The sequence below is a fragment of the Cherax quadricarinatus genome, chromosome 33 (assembly GCF_038502225.1).
Source record: "Cherax quadricarinatus isolate ZL_2023a chromosome 33, ASM3850222v1, whole genome shotgun sequence".
Lineage (NCBI taxonomy): Eukaryota > Metazoa > Arthropoda > Malacostraca > Decapoda > Parastacidae > Cherax > Cherax quadricarinatus.
The window spans coordinates 14,501,403-14,520,350 of NC_091324.1; the positions used below are offsets into that span (position 1 = coordinate 14,501,403).

The window sequence follows — 18,948 nt, forward strand, 5'->3', positions numbered from 1 at the left end:
TATACTCATTGGTGACTGGCATTTGGTACATGTGAACTGAATAATGACTTGGCAATCATTATTTGTGATCTTGCTGGTGACTAGACAATCTGTACATGTAAACTTGCTGATGACTGGACAGTCGTTATGTGTGGGCTTGTTAGTGACTGGACAACCAGTACAGTATTTGTGAACTTGCTTGTGATTGGGCAATCAGTGCATGTAAAACTTCACACTTAAAATTGTATATGTGATGTACAGAACACTATGTACTAATAATTTTTATCCCATCATGGTCAGTGTCAGACGAGATAGAAAATCCTGTAACCCATGTGATTTATGAATGTCCACTGTATTTTCTATGTAAAATGGTATAATGTAGAAAATTGTTATTGCTTTGATGATTTCTTTTGTGGGCACTGTACAGATTTAGAATTTGCTATCTTTTCATTTAATTTTCTCTGACATGAACATGTCAGAGGTGGTGAGTGCCAGGGTATAGTTTTTTTTTTGTGACAGCGTGTACAATTACAGTACTTCAATTTTAAGCTGATCTTGAATGGGGAATTTTTGCTTGATGTACATGTTTGAAAAAATCTACTTTTGAGTTTTAAATATAACTCCACATTTCATGTAACCTGCAGAAAATCATTTCATTGATAAACATTATCCAAGATATTTCATTAATATTTTAGCTGAGGTCAGGATTGCATTTCTTATCTCTGGTAGACTTTGTTTTCGATGTTTCCTTTCAAGTGTATTTAAGCTATTCAAGAGAGATGTAGCCTCAGTGTTTATCACTGGTCCAGCAAAAGTTCCAACTTAAATCTTTTTAATGAAAATGTTTATTAAAATAAGGACATTTCTAAAATAATTTTAACAGCTTTCAGTTGAAATAGTAGCCAGCTTTCACTACTTCATCAATTCTAAGAATAATATTTGTTGATACAATAAACTAAGCAGTTCATTAATTTCATATTGGGATGATCTTTGTAAATTTAACATGATTTACTCATTTGCCTACTCGAGGCTAGTCAGGTTTTTGAGAGTATTTTCTGCTTCAATGATTATATGGAAGCTGTGCATGGAAACTTTTATACGGCTATAAATGTTTGTACAGTACACACATTTTAAAAATTATATTTAGTTTATTTAATCAAGATTTATTAATACCATTTATTTTATTTTTACCACATTGGCTGTCTCCCACCAAGACAGAGGATGATCCAAAGGAGGGAGAACATTCACCATCATTCACTTTAGTTAACAATACTATATATTCATTCCACTTCATTTATATATTTTATATTCCTTGCACTTTGTGTTCTCCCACCTCTGCTATGGTATTATCAGTGAGGAATAGCTAGTTTATACTGTTCTTATATTTTTATTAGAAAACAGTTTTATCTATGCCTTTTTATAATTCTCTCCACTGAATCATTTTAAGCATATAAAGTTAGGGAAGTTTTCATTGCATTGTAAACTTGCAAGGAAATAAAGGAATTTGAATGTGAATGGATTTGGAAAAGGCATATGCTAGAGTGGATAGGGGAGCAATTTGGCAGATGCTGGAAGTGTATGGAATAGGTAGTAAGCTACCAAATGCTGTAAAGAGTTTTTATGAGGATAGTGAGACTCAGGTTAGGGTGTGTAGGAGAGAGAGAGACTACTTCCCGGTAAAAGTAGGTCTTAGATAGGGATGTATAATGTCACCATGGTTGTTTAATATATTTATAGATGGGGTTGTAAAAGAAGTAAATGCTAGGGTGTTGGGGAGAGGGGTGGGATTAAATTTTGGGAAATCAAATACAAAATGGTAGTTGACATAGTTGTGTTTTTGCTGATGATACTGTGCTTTTGGGAGATTCTAAAGAAAAGTTGCAAATGTTAGAGGATGAGTTTGGGAGGGTGTGTAAAGGTAGAAAGTTGAAAGTGAACATAGATGAGTGGCGAGTGGTGCATTGAGGTATCTGTGGAGACAAAAAATGTTATCCATGGTGGTAATGAAGGGAATGTATGAAAGTATAGTAGTACCAACACACTTATATGGGTGTGCAGCTAGGGTTGTGAATGCGAGGAAGTGGCTGGAGGCAGTGGAGATGTTGTGTCTAAGGGCAATTTGTGGTGTAAATATTATGCAGAGAATTCTGAGTGTGGAAATTGGGAGGAGGTGTGGAGTTACTAAAAGTATTAGTCAGAGGGCTGAAGAGGGTTGTTGAGGTGGTTTGGTCATTTAGAAAGAATGGAACAAAGTAGAATGACTTGTAGGGGGAGGAAGGCAGGATAGGGGTCGTCCTTGAAAAAGTTGGAGGGAGGGAGTAAAGGAGGTTTTGTGGGAGAGGGACTTGGACTTCCAGCAAGCATGCTTGAGCATGTTAGACAGGAGTGAATGGAGAAAAATGGTTTTTGGGACCTGACGAGCTGTTGGAGTGTGAGTAGGGTAATATTTTGTGAAGCTATTCAGGGAACCCAGTTAGCTAGACTTGAGTCCTGGAAATGGGAAGTACAATGCCTGCATTTTAAAGGAGGGGTTTGGGATACTGGCAGTTTGGAGGGACTTCTAAACTGTCGTATGTGAGTGCCTCTGCAAAGACAGTGATTATGTATGAGTGATGGGGAAAGTGTTGAATGATGATGAGAGTATTTTTTTCTTTTTTTGGGTTTGTCTTTCTTTTTGGTTCACCCTGCCTCGGTGGGAAACGGCCAATGTGTTAAAAAAAAAAATGCCACTAAAACATAAGAGACTTGAGCCATACCAGGAACACAGTCTGCTGTATCTAATATTATATATTAAAAAAAGCATGATGCATGCTAGTTCTAACTTTAAATGTTCAGCCAACAAAAGCCTGATTTGTACCTATGTTTTCTTCTGTACTTTTAGGTTTTTCTCTCTGAGCTGACAGTCATGGTCCCTGCATTCTGTACCCCTTAATCCATTCACTACTGTCTCCTAATCCATGTGGTACTTCTCCACCATTTGAATTATTAATTTACAGTGTTGTGTCTGTTAAATAGGACTGTTTACTATCAATAGGATTTCTTTGTTTATATTAACTAAGATTTGTATTTGTATTTGCAGCATTGAAATCAATATAAAAAATTACCCTGATTTAAGTTTAAAGTGCTTTAATTAGTACAGTGGAGCCTTGGCTTACTAGTGCCCCACCATATGAGTTTTTCAGGATACGAGCAGTTGCTCAGTCAATTTTTTGTTTCTGGATACGAGCAGAAATTCAGGATGCTAGCGTCCCCCCTCTTAAAGCCCTTGACTGTCGCAACCCCCAATCCTGAGGTGTCTCCTGGTGTCACAAAATTTAAAAAAAAAAAAAAATTCTTATGCAATGATAGAGAATCTTTTCCCGATTGTAATGACACCAAAAAAACGAAATTTGATGGAAAACTGACAGAATTACGCTCTTGCGAAGTTAGCGACCTCGGTGATATTTACAAATCGGCGATTTCGCCCACTTTGAACCCTATTTTCAGCTAATTCCATTGTTCCAGTCGACCAAACTTATAGCTATTTCTTTAGAACTCCATTTTTTCTATTGATTGAGTACAAGAAACTGCCCATTTACCGATTTCAATTATGCAATAACGTGGTCAGAAATTTGCAATTTGGCCAATTTCACAAAAATTAAAAAATATGACAATATCAAAATAAGGTCCAGAATGAACAATGCAGACATTCCTGGCTCTAAAATAACATTTTCTTTGTTCATCAGTCATGTCTTCAGGCCCCTCTGATATTACTCTTGCTTTCTATTTTGAATTTTTATTCAAACAAAAATAGAAGATTTACAGTTATGCAGAATATTGCAATACTGTAATAATTGTACAGATAATGTCAACCCATTCATGACTGCATATTAGAATGGCTAGTTGGACATTTATTGGACAATGGCATCATTTGTTTACTTTTGAACATTGGCAAAAATCAAATATTTCCCCTACTTTGAGCTCCATTTCAAGGTTCTTTTTATAGTAAAACCAATCAAAATCAACTCTGTTTCTATAATATGTTTTCCATTCTATCAAATGAGACCAAGAAAACGAGAATACAGCCATAAATACTATAGACCACAAAGTTGGCATTTTAATTAAAAAAAAAAACGGTCGTAGTTTTTTTTTTCTCATTATGCACTGCATGCTCCAGGATTTTTTTATATGGTGCACACTGACCACACAGACCCATTCTCTCACATGTAGGCCTACCAGCTTTCTCCTGCTTGATATGAAGCCACTAGAATTTATGGGAGAGTTTCAATGGAGAGGAATAAATGGGATTAGGTCAGGGGTTTCAAATAGAGTTAGAGCTAAAAAAGGAGTAGCAATAATGTTGAAGGATAAGCTATGGCAGGAAAAGAGGGACTACAAATGTATTAATTCAAGGATTATGTGGAGTAAAATAAAGATTGGATGTGAAAAGTGGGTTATAGTAAGCGTGTATGCACCTGGAGAAGAGAGAAGTGTAGAGGAGAGAGAGAGATTTTGGGAAATGTTGAGTGAATGCGTGGGGAGTTTTGAATCAAGTGTGAGAGTAATGGTGGTTGGTGATTTCAATGCTATAGTGGGTAAAAATGTTATGGAGGGAGTAGTAGGTAAATTTGGGGTGCCAGGGGTGAATGTAAATGGGGAGCCTTTAATTGAGCTATGTGTAGAAAGAGATTTGGTAATAAGTAATACATATTTTATGAAAAAGAGGATAAATAAATATACAAGGTATGATGTAGCAGGTAATGAAAGTAGTTTGTTAGATTATGTATTGGTGGATAAAAGGTTGATGGGTAGGCTCCAGGATGTACATGTTTATAGAGGGGCAACTGATATATCAGATCATTATTTAGTTGTAGCTACAGTTAGAGTAAGAGGTAGATGGGAAAAGAGGAAGATGGCAACAACAACTAAGAGGGAGGTGAAAGTGTATAAACTAAGGGAGGAGGAAGTTCGGGTGAGATATAAGCGACTATTGGCAGAAAGGTGGGCAAGTGCAAAGATGAGTAGTGGGGGGGTTGAAGAGGGTTGGAATAGTTTTAAAAATGCAATATTAGAATGTGGGGCAGAAGTTTGTGGTTATAGGAGGGTGGGGGCAGGAGGAAAGAGGAGTGATTGGTGGAATGATGAAGTAAAGGGTGTGATTAAAGAGAAAAAGGTAGCTTATGAGAGGTTTTTACAAAGCAGAAGTGTTATAAGAAGAGCAGAGTATTATTATTTATTTATTATCACACTGGCCGATTCCCACCAAGGCAGGGTGGCCCGAAAAAGAAAAACTTTCACCATCATTCACTCCATCACTGTCTTGCCAGAAGGGTGCTTTACACTACAGTTTTTAAACTGCAACATTAACACCCAGAGTATATAGAGAGTAAAAGAAAGGTGAAGAGAGTGGTGAGAGAGTGCAAAATGAGAGCAGATGATAGAGAGGGAGAGGCACTGTCAAGAAATTTTGATGAAAATAAGAAAAAAATTTGGAGTGAGTTAAACAAGTTAAGAAAGCCTAGGGAAAGTATGGATTTGTCAGTTAACCCTTTGAGGGTCAACAGGCCCTCTCTGAGACTCGTTCTCAGGGTCGGCCAAATTTAAAAAAAAAAAAAAAAAAAATTCTTATGAAAAGATAGAGAATCTTTTCCCGATCATAATGACACCAAAATTATGAAATTTGATGGAAAACTTACGGAATTATGCTCTCGCGAAGTTAGCGGTCTCAGCGATGTTTACGCATCTGTAATTTTGCCCACTTTGAGCCCCATTTTCGGCCAATTCCACTGAGCTAGTCGACAAAAAACATGAATATTTCGCTAGAACTCCATTTTTTCTATTGAATGAGTGCAAGAAACCATCCATTTACCAATTTCAACTATCCACTACAGTGGTCAGAATTTAGCAATTTTGCCAATTTCACACAAATTTCAAAAGATGCCAATTTCCGAATAGGGTCCAGAATAAACAAGAAAGACATTCCTGGCACTAAAATGACATTTCCTTTGTTCATTAGTCACGTCTCAAGGCCCCTCTTACATTCTTTTGCTTTCCACTTTGAATTTTTCTCACAAAAAATAGAAGATTTACTGTTATGCAGACTACTGCATTAGTGTAAAAAATGGTATAAATAATATTGGCGCACTTGCAAAAGAATATTAGACTCGCCAGTTGACGTGTATTGGATGCTTGGCATGATTTGTTTACTTTTGAAATTTGGTAAAAATCGAACATTTCTGCTACTTTGAGCTCAATTTCAAGGTACTTTTCATTGTAAAACCAGTCAAAATCATCTCAATTTCTGTAATATGTCTTCCATTCTATAAAATGAGACCAAGAAAACTAGAATAGAACAATAAATACCATACGAAAATACAGTGCAAAGTCGCTGTTTTATTCCAAAAAAACGGTCATTTTTTTTTCTCATTATGCACTGTGTGCTGCAGGATTTTTTTTATACTGTGCACACTGACCACATAGACCCATTCTTTCATATGTAGGCCTACCAGCTTTCTCACACTAGATTTGAGGGCGCTAGAATTTAGGCGTACTATATTTTTTTTTTATTATCTCACTGGCCGATTCCCACCAAGGCAGGGTGGCCCGAAAAAGAAAAACTTTCACCATCATTCACTCCATTACTGTCTTGCCAGAAGGGTGCGTTACACTACAGTTTTTAAACTGCAACATTAACACCCCTCCTTCAGAGTGCAGGCACTGTACTTCCCATCTCCAGGACTCAAGTCCGGCCTGCCGGTTTCCCTGAACCCCTTCATAAATGTTACTTTGCTCACACTCCAACAGCACGTCAAGTATTAAAAACCATTTGTCTCCATTCACTCCTATCAAACACGCTCACGCATGCCTCCTGGAAGTCCAAGCCCCTCGCACACAAAACCTCCTTTACCCCCTCCCTCCAACCTTTCCTAGGCCGACCCCTACCCCGCCTTCCTTCCACTACAGACTGATACACTCTTGAAGTTATTCTGTTTCGCTCCATTCTCTCCACATGTCCGAACCACCTCAACAACCCTTCCTCAGCCCTCTGGACAACAGTTTTGGTAATCCCGCACCTCCTCCTAACTTCCAAACTATGAATTCTCTGCATTATATTCACACCACACATTGCTCTCAGACATGACATCTCCACTGCCTCCAGCCTTCTCCTCGCTGCAACATCCATCACCCATGCTTCACACCCATATAAGAGCGTTGGTAAAACTATACTCTCATACATTACCCTCTTTGTCTCCAAGGACAAAGTTCTTTGTTTCCACAGACTCCTAAGTGCACCACTCACCCTTTTCCCCTCATCAATTCTATGATTCACCTCATCTTTCATAGACCCATCCGCTGACACGTCCACTCCCAAATATCTGAATACATTCACCTCCTCCATACTCTCTCCCTCCAATCTGATATCCAATCTTTCATCACCTAATCTTTTTGTTATCCTCATAACCTTACTCTTTCCTGTATTCACTTTCAATTTTCTTCTTTTGCACACCCTACCAAATTCATCCACCAATCTCTGCAACTTCTCTTCAGAATCTCCCAAGAGCACAGTGTCATCAGCAGAGAGCAACTGTGACAACTCCCACTTTGTGTGATTCTTTATCTTTTAACTCCACGCTTCTTGCCAAGACCCTCGCATTTACTTCTCTTACAACCCCATCTATAAATATATTAAACAACCACAGTGACATCACACATCCTTGTCTAAGGCCTACTTTTACTGGGAAATAATTTCCCTCTTTCCTACATACTCTAACTTGAGCCTCACTATCCTCGTAAAAACTCTTCACTGCTTTCAGTAACCTACCTCCTACACCATACACCTGCAACATCTGCCACATTGCCCCCCTATCCACCCTGTCATACGCCTTTTCCAAATCCATAAATGCCACAAAGACCTCTTTAGCCTTATCTAAATACTGTTCACTTATACGTTTCACTGTAAACACCTGGTCCACACACCCCCTACCTTTCCTAAAGCCTCCTTGTTCATCTGCTATCCTATTCTCCGTCTTACTCTTAATTCTTTCAATAATAACTCTTCCATACACTTTGCCAGGTATACTCAACAGACTTTTTTTTTTTTTTTTTTTTTTTCAACAAGTCGGCTGTCTCCCACCGAGGCAGGGTGACCCAAAAAAGAAAGAAAATCCCCAAAAAGAAAATACTTTCATCATCATTCAACACTTTCACCACACTCGCACATTATCACTGTTTTTGCAGAGGTGCTCAGAATACAACAGTCTAGAAGCATACACATATAAAGATACACAACATATCCCTCCAAACTGCCAATATCCCAAACCCCTCCTTTAAAGTGCAGGCATTGTACTTCCCATTTTCAGGACTCAAGTCCGACTATATGAAAATAACCGGTTTCCCTGAATCCCTTCACTAAATATTACCCTGCTCACACTCCAACAGATCGTCAGGTCCCAAGTACCATTCGTCTCCATTCACTCCTATCTAACACGCTCATCCCCTATAATTTTTGCACTCTCTTTTGTCCCCTTTGCCTTTATACAAAGGAACTATGCATGCTCTCTGCCAATCCCTAGTTACCTTACCCTCTTCCATACATTTATTAAATAATTGCACCAACCACTCCAAAACTATATCCCCACCTGGTTTTAACATTTCTATCTTTATCCCATCAATCCCGGGTGCCTTACCCCCTTTCATTTTACCTACTGCCTCACGAACTTCCCCCACACTCACAACTGGCTCTTCCTCACTCCTACAAGATGTTATTCCTCCTTGCCCTATACACGAAATCACAGCTTCCCTATCTTCATCAACATTTAACAATTCCTCAAAATATTCCCTCCATCTTCCCAATACCTCTAACTCTCCATTTAATAACTCTCCTCTCCTATTTTTAACTGACAAATCCATTTGTTCTCTAGGCTTTCTTAACTTGTTAATCTCACTCCAAAACTTTTTCTTATTTTCAACAAAATTTGTTGATAACATCTCACCCACTCTCTCATTTGCTCTCTTTTTACATTGCTTCACCACTCTCTTAACCTCTCTCTTTTTCTCCATATAGTCTTCCCTCCTTGCATCACTTCTACTTTGTAAAAACTTCTCATATGCTAACTTTTTCTCCCTTACTACTCTCTTCACATCATCATTCCACCAATCGCTCCTCTTCCCTCCCGCACCCACTTTCCTGTAACCACAAACTTCTGCTGAACACTCTAACACTACATTTTTAAACCTACCCCATACCTCTTCGACCCCATTGCCTATGCTCTCATTAGCCCATCTATCCTCCAATAGCTGTTTATATCTTACCCTAACTGCCTCCTCTTTTAGTTTATAAGGTGATGAGGGTATCATATGATTTAGATAAAGAAAAATTGGATATCAAATTGGGAAGGAGGAGTATGGAAGAAGTGAATGTTTTCAGATACTTGGGAGTTGATGTGTCGACGGATGGATTTATGAAGGATGAGGGAAAAAAGGTGAGTGGTGCGTTGAGGTATATGTGGAGTCAAAAAACGTTACCTATGGAGGCAAAGAAGGGAATGTATGAAAGTATAGTAGTACCAACACTCTTATATGGATGTGAAGCTTGAGTGATAAATGCAGCAGTGAGGAGACAGTAAAGGCAGTGGAGATGTCTTGTCTAAGGGCAATGTGTGGTGTAAATATTATGCAGAAAATTCAGAGTGTGGAAATTAGGAAAAGGTGTGGAGTTAATAAAAGTATTAGTCAGAGGGCAGAAGAGGGGTTGTTGAGGTGGTTTGGTCATTTAGAGAGAATGGATCAAAGTAGAATGACATGGAAAGCATATAAATCTATAGGGGAAGGAAGGCGGGGTAGGGGTCGTCCTCGAAAGGGTTGGAGAGAGGGGGTAAAGGAGGTTTTGTGGGCGAGGGGCTTGGACTTCCAGCAAACGTGCCTGAGCATGTTAGATAGGAGTGAATGGAGACGAATGGTACTTGGGACCTGACGATCTGTTGGAGTGTGAGCAGGGTAATATTTAGTGTAGGGATTCAGGGAAACCGGTTATTTTCATATAGTCGGACTTGAGTCCTGGAAATGGGAAGTACAATGCCTGCACTTTAAAGGAGGGGTTTGGGATATTGGCAGTTTGGAGGGATATGTTGTGTATCTTTATACGTATATGCTTCTAAACTGTTGTATTCTGAGTACCTCTGCAAAAACAGTGATAATGTGTGAGTGAGGTGAAAGTGTTGAATGATAATGAAAGTATTTTCTTTTTGGGGATTTTCTTTCTTTTTTGGGTCACCCTGCCTCGGTGGGAAACGGCCGACTTATTGAAAAAAGAAAAAAAAAAAATACACCAAACACGGTACCTCATAAGACGTATATGACCGAAACAGTCAAAGGGTTAAGCAGTAAAAACAGCATAATACATCATTGTCGTGATGTATTATGTTGTTTTTACTGCTTAAGACTATAACTGCAACAGAAATAATTGTATTTCTTACCTTAAATTGTGGGTGCTGGTGTTTGATGATGATTGTGAAAAGATTGGAGAGTTATGTTGTGGCTCTACTGGGCTGAGGTGGATGGTAGAAATTCTGGTACTGAAGTCGATGGTTGTACTGGAGTGTGCATAAATTCTGTAATAGATTTCTGTTCTATTTTACCCTGCAGAACATTATACAACTGATGGTAAGGCATCAACTGCTCTAGACACCATTTCAGGGTCCTCTTCAGTGAAAAAGTATAAGTCAGTCAGTCAAGTCAGTAAGTGATTCAGTCAAATCAGTAAGTGATTCAGTCAAGTCAGTAAGTAATTCAGCAACACTGGTATGCCTACAGAGTGTCATGATTGCTTGGCAGATACAAAATATGGTAATTAAAGGATAAAACAAAATTCACAAACATAGCTAGGTGTCAGGGGATGGTGGGAGGTCTCCCCCGCTGACCCACAACAAGGCGGCAGCTTGAGGTAGGGAATGGCCGCCACCACTTGTCACTTAATGACATATTTTATTCATTCTAGAGTATGTATCAGGTTTATTATGTCATATTATATGAATTTTGATAGAGAAATAAGCTGTAGAGTTGATATTAGTGTCATATTCCTTCCTTCTGAGAGCAGAAATTCCGCTGGAACGGATTATTCGCATTTCAGTTAATTTAAATGAAGAAAATTGACTCGGCATACGAGTAGATTGGGATACAAGCAAGGTCTCGGAATGGATTAAACTTGTAAGCCGAGGTTCCACTGTACTTTTATAGCTGGTAATTTTTGTCTGGGTGTAGGTGAGAACATAGCAGTGTAACTATTTATTGCATGCATTTCAGGGGATTTAGCATTCTCATTTGCCCTGTTACACAGAATGTACTTGTTGTAATTACATATCTTTTACAGGCATTTAGGTGTTTCAGTTTTTTATTTTCTTACAGAGAGAACAAGACAGTAGTGCATCCTTTGACCTGAGTCCATCACTTACTAAAGTGGAATATGAAGTAACACAATCTTCTTATGTGGTAGAAGATTTTGGACGAGAAATACAGCACACCGAACTAAATAATCAAAGCGAGTGTTGCAAAAGAGAAAATAATAGAGAAAAGGATAATAGAAGATTAAGTGAATCAAGGAGTGCCTTTTTATCACCAGATTTTAATGAGCCTGTGCCAGATGACTGGGAGACTATTGAAGGTAAAAGCCCCAGCATATATAATATGCATTGTTCTTCCTCACAAACTGTTGTATGGTATTATAAGAGATACATAAGAAATACACCCTGCCTCGGTGGGAGACGACCAACTTGTTGAAAAAAAAAAAAAAAAAAAAAAAATGCTCTAAATAGTAGGTTAGTAGACAGCAATCATCCTGTAAAGTGAGTGAGCAATGGAAGCCTGTAATTGTTTTACATATTGGTAGGGTTGCTGGTGTCTTTTTTTTTCTGTCTCATAAACATGCAGGATAACAGATATAGCTTGCTACTTCTACTTACACTTAGTGTATATATATATATATATGCATGTACTACATGCATGTATATTTACACTTTGGCTTTCTTTTATTTTCTTAATAGTTCTTATTTGTCTTTATTTCTTCTTATTTCTATGGGGAAGTGGAAAAGAATTCTTCCTCTAAGCTATGTGTGTCGTAAGAGGCGACTGAAATGCCAAGAGGAAGGGGCTAGTAACCCCTTCTCCTGTATGAATTACTAAATTTAAAAAGAACTTTGGTTTTTCTTTAAAGGTCACCCTTCCTCGGTGGGATATGGCCAGTTCACTAAAAAAAAAAAAAAAAAAAAATACGAATATATACTCTGTGTTAATTGTGAATTGTGACAAAACTTTCAATGCAGAATGAAAGATATTCCAGTTACCTTCTTAAGTAAACCCTCCTATTTATAGCCATGCACCTTATCTAAGCACTTCTTTGTTTTGGGATTGTAGTATAAATTGATTGTTGCTATTGTGTTCTCCGTATATTTAAAGTAGATCATATGCGAGTGCAAGTTGCGAAGAGCAACACAGTTTTAAGTGTAATGCTTGATACTAAATGGTTCTTAATTATTCTAGATCACTGCACTCCCTACAAAGTAATAAAAAGCTTGCCTCTAATTATCAACACACTGAACTAAGCATTAAATAATAAGACTGACGGCCTGAGTACTGTACGTACTTTATTTGATGCTGCCAGCAAAAGAAGGAACAGTCACAAGTTATGTGGCTTGATGTGTCAGGCTAGTTCATGTCAGTCAAATTCACACTATCCTTTTATGATTAATTTTATAGTTCGTACTAGCTTGTGTTAATAAAAAAATAAAATAGCTTGACAAGGAGGAATGTTATTGCTTACTTTTTAATTAAAAATAAAAATTTATTTCCATTTGAAGTGTCCACTAAGTGTGCAACATTATACTGTGATGTCACTGAAAAAGTCTTATGAATAAGGTCACACAAGATTTAGTATTGCAAATATGATGGATTAGATTTTTGGATATCCTTAAGTTATATTTCTTATTTCCTAATCTTCATTACAGATAACTTCATATTGGTTCATGCTGCTTATCATAGCCATATAGCCAGTGATATTTTCTTTGCTCCAGAAGCCACACCCAATGATGGGTGTATGTGGATGATAATGATTAGAGGAAAAACTCCGAAAAGTACCGTTGCTAAGGTTAGTTCAGCAGATTTTGAGGTAGCATAAAACACATCTGTGAGTTTTTGTAATTTTGTTTTTCCTTTGTTTGTGTACAGTAATCCCCTGTATCTACAGGTGATACTTTCCAAGACCTACTGTGGATGCCCGAAACCACAGATGGTAATGAACACTATGTATACGAGTCCTTTTTCCTTTGTATGTGTACAGTAGTCTTCTGTACCTGCGGGTGATACTTTCCAAGACCTACTGTGGATGCCTAAAACCACAGATGGTAATGAACACTATGTATATGAGTCGTTTTTCATTTACAGTGGACCCTTGGCTAACGATTTTAATCCGTTCCAGAGAGCTTATCCTTAATTGATTTTATCGTTAGTTGAATTAATTTTCCCTATAAGAAATAATGGAAATCCAATTAATCCGTTCCAGACACCCAAAAGTATTAAAAAAAAATTTTTTTTCACATGAAATATACAATTTCCTACACAGAAAAGAATGATACATGAAGAATAAATACTACTTGCATAGTAAATACTACATGAAGAATAAATGACACTTACCTTTATTGAAGATGTAGTGATGAGTGATGAGATGGGAGGAGGGGAGATGATGGAGGTGTATTATTGTTTGGAAGGGGAATCCCCTTCCATAAGGACTTTAGGTACCAAGTCCTTTTCTGGGGTTACTTCTCTTCTTTTTTTAATGCCTCTGGGAACAATTTGACAGTCACTGGACTTGTCGCACCAAAAATCTGTCCATAGAGCTCTGTATCTGGTGTTCCTTTAAGATTTTCCTAAAATGGGCCACAACATTGCCATTGTAAAAGTCACCAGCTTGGCTTGTAATAGCTGTGTCAGGGTGATGTTTTTCCATAAAGGCATACACCTTTGTCCTCATTGTACAAATGTCCTTAATTGTTGAAGAAGGCAACTTCCTCCATCTCTCTCTCTCCCCTCCTCTGAAGCAATTTCCTCAGTTGTGGTCTCTTGCTGTTGCAGACACTCTTGCAGCTAATCAGTGGTTAGTTCTTCATCGTCGTCCTCCACCAACTCTTCCACATGCTCCCCACTAAGCTCCAACCCCATGGACTTCCCCAGTGACACAGTAGATTCCACAACTGGCATAGGCTCCTCAAGGTTAGCCCTAAACCCTTCAAAATCCCTCTCTTGTACACAGTGTCGCCACAATTTCCTCCAAGCAGAGTTCAAGGTCCTGTTAGTTACTCCCTTCCAAGCCTTACATATAAGGTTTATGCAACTGAGGCTACTAAAGTGATCTTTCCAAAAGCCTCTTTGGGTCAATTCAGTGTCTGAGGTCACTTCAAAGCACTTTTGAAACACTGCTTTGGTGTACAGTTTTTTGAAATTTGAAATGACCTGCTGGTCCATGGGCTGAAGGAGAGGAGTGGTATTAAGAGGCAAAACCTTCACTTTGGTGAAGCTCAACTCCACAATTTGCTCGGGCAAGTCTGGAGGATGAGCAGGAGCATTGTCTAATACCAGGAGGCACTTGAGGCCCAGTTTATTTTCCAGGACGTAATTTTTCACAGTGGGGCCAAACACATGATAGAGCCAATCATGGAAAATGTCCCTAGTGACCCATGCCTTACTGTTTGCCTTCCACATCACACAAAAATTAGCCTTGATGACACTGTTTTTCTTGAACACTCTGGGAGTTTCAGAGTGATACACGAGTAGAGGCTTCACTTTGCAATCCCCACTATCATTACTACAAAACATTAGAGTTAGCCTGTCTTTCATAGGCTTGTGTCCTGGCAGTGCTTTTTCCTCCTGTGTACTGTAGGTCTTGTTTGGCATTTTCTTCCAAAACAGGCCTGTTTCGTCACAAACACTCGTTGAGGTTTTAATTTTTCAGTGTCTATGTACTCCTTGAATTCCTGCACATACTTTTCAGCCGCTTTTTGGTCACAACTGGCAGCCTCACCCTGCCTTATCACACTGTGTATGCCACTACGATTCTTAAATCTCTCAAACCAATCTTTGCTGGCCTTAAATTCACTGACATCACCACTAGTTCCAGGCATTTTTTTAATTAAATCATCATGCAGCTGACTTGCCTTTTCACATGTGATTGACTGTGAAACACTATCTCCTGATAATTGTTTGTCGTTGATCCACACCAATAACAGTGTATCCACATCTTCGAGTATTTGTGATCTCTGTTTTGTAAGCATACTTGCACCTTTTGCAACAACAGCTTCCTTGATTGCCTTTTATTACAAAAAAAGTAATTTTTAAAGATGGTAGTTTTACTCATAGTTTACTCATAGTTTTACTCATAGTTTTACTCGGGATACATAAATACACACATTAAAATCAATTAATCTTTAATATAATTTAAAAATCAACTATCTTTGGTCTAGAGGTATTTGAACTAATAAACATCTGATAATATATACATGTTACAATAATAAATTATAATTAGTATCTAACTAAAATAATAAATAATTCGTAACCCTACACAGGGTACAACTTTCTTGACACTCCCGTGTCACTATATATATCTATGCTAAAATAATAAATTAAGTAACATTTAAAATAAATTACAATCAACTGCGTTTCTCACGACATTTATCTGAGTTGTGACGCTCTTTCTCCACCGTGTCACTTGACACCCTTTTCTCCGTGTAATACACACACTTTTGCAACCGTGTCACACTTGACACCTTTGTCTCTGCGTCACACTACCCGCATAGTGTCTTTGTAGAGGCCAGTCACATGACACTATTCAATGTACACTACAACCAGGCCATCTTCAGTGTCACACGACACCCTTTTCTTCTCAGTGTTCCACTACGGTCCTGTAGCATATCTCAGTGTTCCACTCCATCATACTTGCCTAAGTGTCACACTACGGTCCTAGCCCAGTTCAGTGTAACACTCCAACCTTTTCTTCATGTAATGTCCCACTAAAACAGCATCAGATGACTCCGGCCCACAGTTGACCAGTGTAGGCGGCGAGTCCGCAGACATCACCGGTAGTCCTGTAAATACTCTCTACGGCCGGTAGAAGTACACCGTAAGATGGTCTGGTGAGTACTATCTACCGCCTTCAAGACCAGTTGACACACCGCAAGGTGGTCCGATGCAGCACACACTATGTTGTAAGCTCACTGAATGCGGCCGTCAAATAACTGAGGCCAACAGACTCAGTGAGCTGCGGTGAGCGCTTCTTCTAAAATCAGTAGAAGCCAGTAGAATACAGTGGACCCCCGGTTAACGATTTTAATCCGTGCAAGAGGGCTCATCGTTATGCGAAATAATCGTTATGCGAATGAATTTTCCCCATAAGAAATAATGGAAATCAAATTAATCCGTGCAAGACGCCCAAAAGTATGAAAAAATTTTTTTTTTACCACATGAAATGTTAATTTTAATACACACAAACTGAAAAAGGCATGCACAATTAAATGACACTTACTTTTATTGAAGATCTGGTGATGATTGATGGGATGGGAGGAGGGGAGAGCATTATCTTCTTACTGTTTAGAAGGGGAATCCCCTTCCATTACGACTTGAGGTAGCAAGTCCTTTTCCGGGGTTACTTCCCTTCTTCTTTTAATGCCACTAGGACCAGCTTGAGAGTCACTGGACCTCTGTCGCACAACAAATCTGTCCATAGAGCTCTGTACCTCCCGTTCCTTTACGATTTGTCTAAAATGGGCCACAACATTGTCATTGAAATAGTCACCAGCACGGCTTGCAACAGCTGTGTCAGGGTGATTTTCATCTATAAAGGTTTGCAGTTCAACCCACTGTGCACACATTTCCTTAATCTTTGAAGTAGGCACAATGGATTCCACAACTGGCATAGGCTTCTCAGGGTTAGCCCCAAACCCTTCAAAATCTTTCTTAATTTCCATACTAATTCTCACCCTTTTTACCACAGGGTTGGCACTAGAAGCTTTCTTGGGGCCCATGGTCACTTATTTTCCAGAAACAGCACCGAAAACACTGTAATAATACGAAATATTCCGAGTGTATGCTTGGATGTTACCGCGGAGGCTGGCTGGTAAACAATGGGACGGCCGGCACATGTGAGGCTGGCTGAGGGCACATTGGACGCGTCTCGGACGAAAATCGGTAAGCGGGTTTTTAATCGGTATGCGCGGCAAAAATTTTGCGATAAAAGTAATCGGTATGCGGAAAAATCGCTATGTGATGCCATCGTTATGCGGGGGTCCACTGTACTCTACTGCCAGTAGATGTGTACCATTAGGTGTTCAGGTACCTACTGCTTCTAAGGCCAGTAGATGTGTACCATTAGGTGTTCAGGTACCTACTGCTTAGCTGCATACCGTGAGGTGTTCAGGTACATACTGCTTAGCTGCGTACCGTGAGGTGTTCAGGTACATAATGCTTCTAAGGCCGGCTCAGCAGTCCCCACAATGGGTTTGATGACGTACCCAGTGGTACTGCCGGCCGGCAGGTTAACCATTTAACCGCTAGTTTGGCAGGGGGCTGTAACACCTTTCTGTTGGCCAAGATAGTAGCGATGGTTGACTGGGGTTTATTGTACAACTGGGCCAGCTCGTAGCCACGCACTCCATTTTCATACCTTGCAATTATCTCTTTCTTCGATTGTACAACTCACCCTTTTTACTACAGGGTTGGCACTAGAAGCTTTCTTGGAAAAATAATACAAAATGTAACGAATGTGTGCGTGGAACCTTCTGCCCTGGCTTGTAAACAATGGCACACTAGCTGAAGGCAGGGCAGCTGAGACGCACTCAGGCCGGACAGCCAGGCGGATGCATTCGGGACAGTTGTCCTTAACCGGGTTTTTCATTGTTGGCCGAGCCAATATTTTTACGCTAAAACACATTGCTATCCGATTTTATCACTAGACCATGTCATCGTTAGCCGAGGGTCCACTGTACATGCATATCTATCATAAAGTTTAATTGATTAATTATGGACAGTAATACATTACCAACCTAGGTAGTAGGTTGGTAGACAGCAACCACCCAGGGACGTATTACCGTCCTGCCAAGTGTGTGTAAAACGAAAGCCTGTAATTGTTTTACATAATGATAGGATTGCTGGGGTCTTTTTTTCTGTCTCGTAGACATGCAAGTATGTGTTGCTCCTTCTACTTACACTTAGGTCACACTATACATGCACGTACAAGCATGTATATACACACCCCTCTGGGTTTTCTTCTAGTATTTTCTTACTAGTTCTTGTTCTTGTTTCCTCTTATCTCCATGGGGAAGTGAAACAGAATTCTTCCTCTGTATGCCATGCGTGTTGTAAGAGGCGACTGAAATGCTGGGAGCAAGGGGCTAGTAACCCCTTCTCCTGTACACATTACTAAAGTTAAAAAGAGAAACTTTTTTTTTTTTTTTTGGGCCACTGCCTCGGTGGGACACGGCTGATTTGTTGAAAGAAAGAAGAATAATACATTACCAAATGAATGAATGACCAACATTTTGAATGACTGACTGACTTTTGGAAGTGCCATTATGCCACTGTTTGCTGCCAAATCCAATTTTCAATATATTTTATTCATTTGTTTATTTACTGATCTTAATGAAACTTTGTATGACCATATTTTATGCACTCTTATTCAAACAGTAAAAAAAAAAAATGAATGAAATTAGACAGTAAATAAAAAATGAAACCTCAAATTGCAACCTCCTTAATATTTTTGGGCCGAGGTACACCGTGGATAACAGAAACCACAGAAACAGAATCTGCAGATACGGGGGTTCTACTGTACTGTTCTTTATCAGATGTGTACTTCCAATACTGAATATGTACATTATTTTTTCCCTCTGCTTTCTTTCCAAGTGAAATTTTGAGAATGTCTTCATAATGACTTCCAAAATTTTAACATCTTGTGTG

The 18,948-nt window shown here is 39.0% G+C and overlaps 1 protein-coding gene across 1 annotated transcript in view; it reads left to right on the top strand.

Annotated features, from left to right (window-relative positions):
• Positions 1-18,948, top strand: part of LOC138853543 (sphingosine kinase 1-like) — a 74,059-nt gene that overhangs the window by 43,714 nt on the left and 11,397 nt on the right. Inside the window, exons 7-8 of the mRNA XM_070090843.1 lie at positions 11,362-11,617; positions 12,957-13,096. Coding sequence (XP_069946944.1) covers positions 11,362-11,617; positions 12,957-13,096 — 396 coding nt within the window. The remainder of the gene's footprint in view (positions 1-11,361; positions 11,618-12,956; positions 13,097-18,948) is intronic.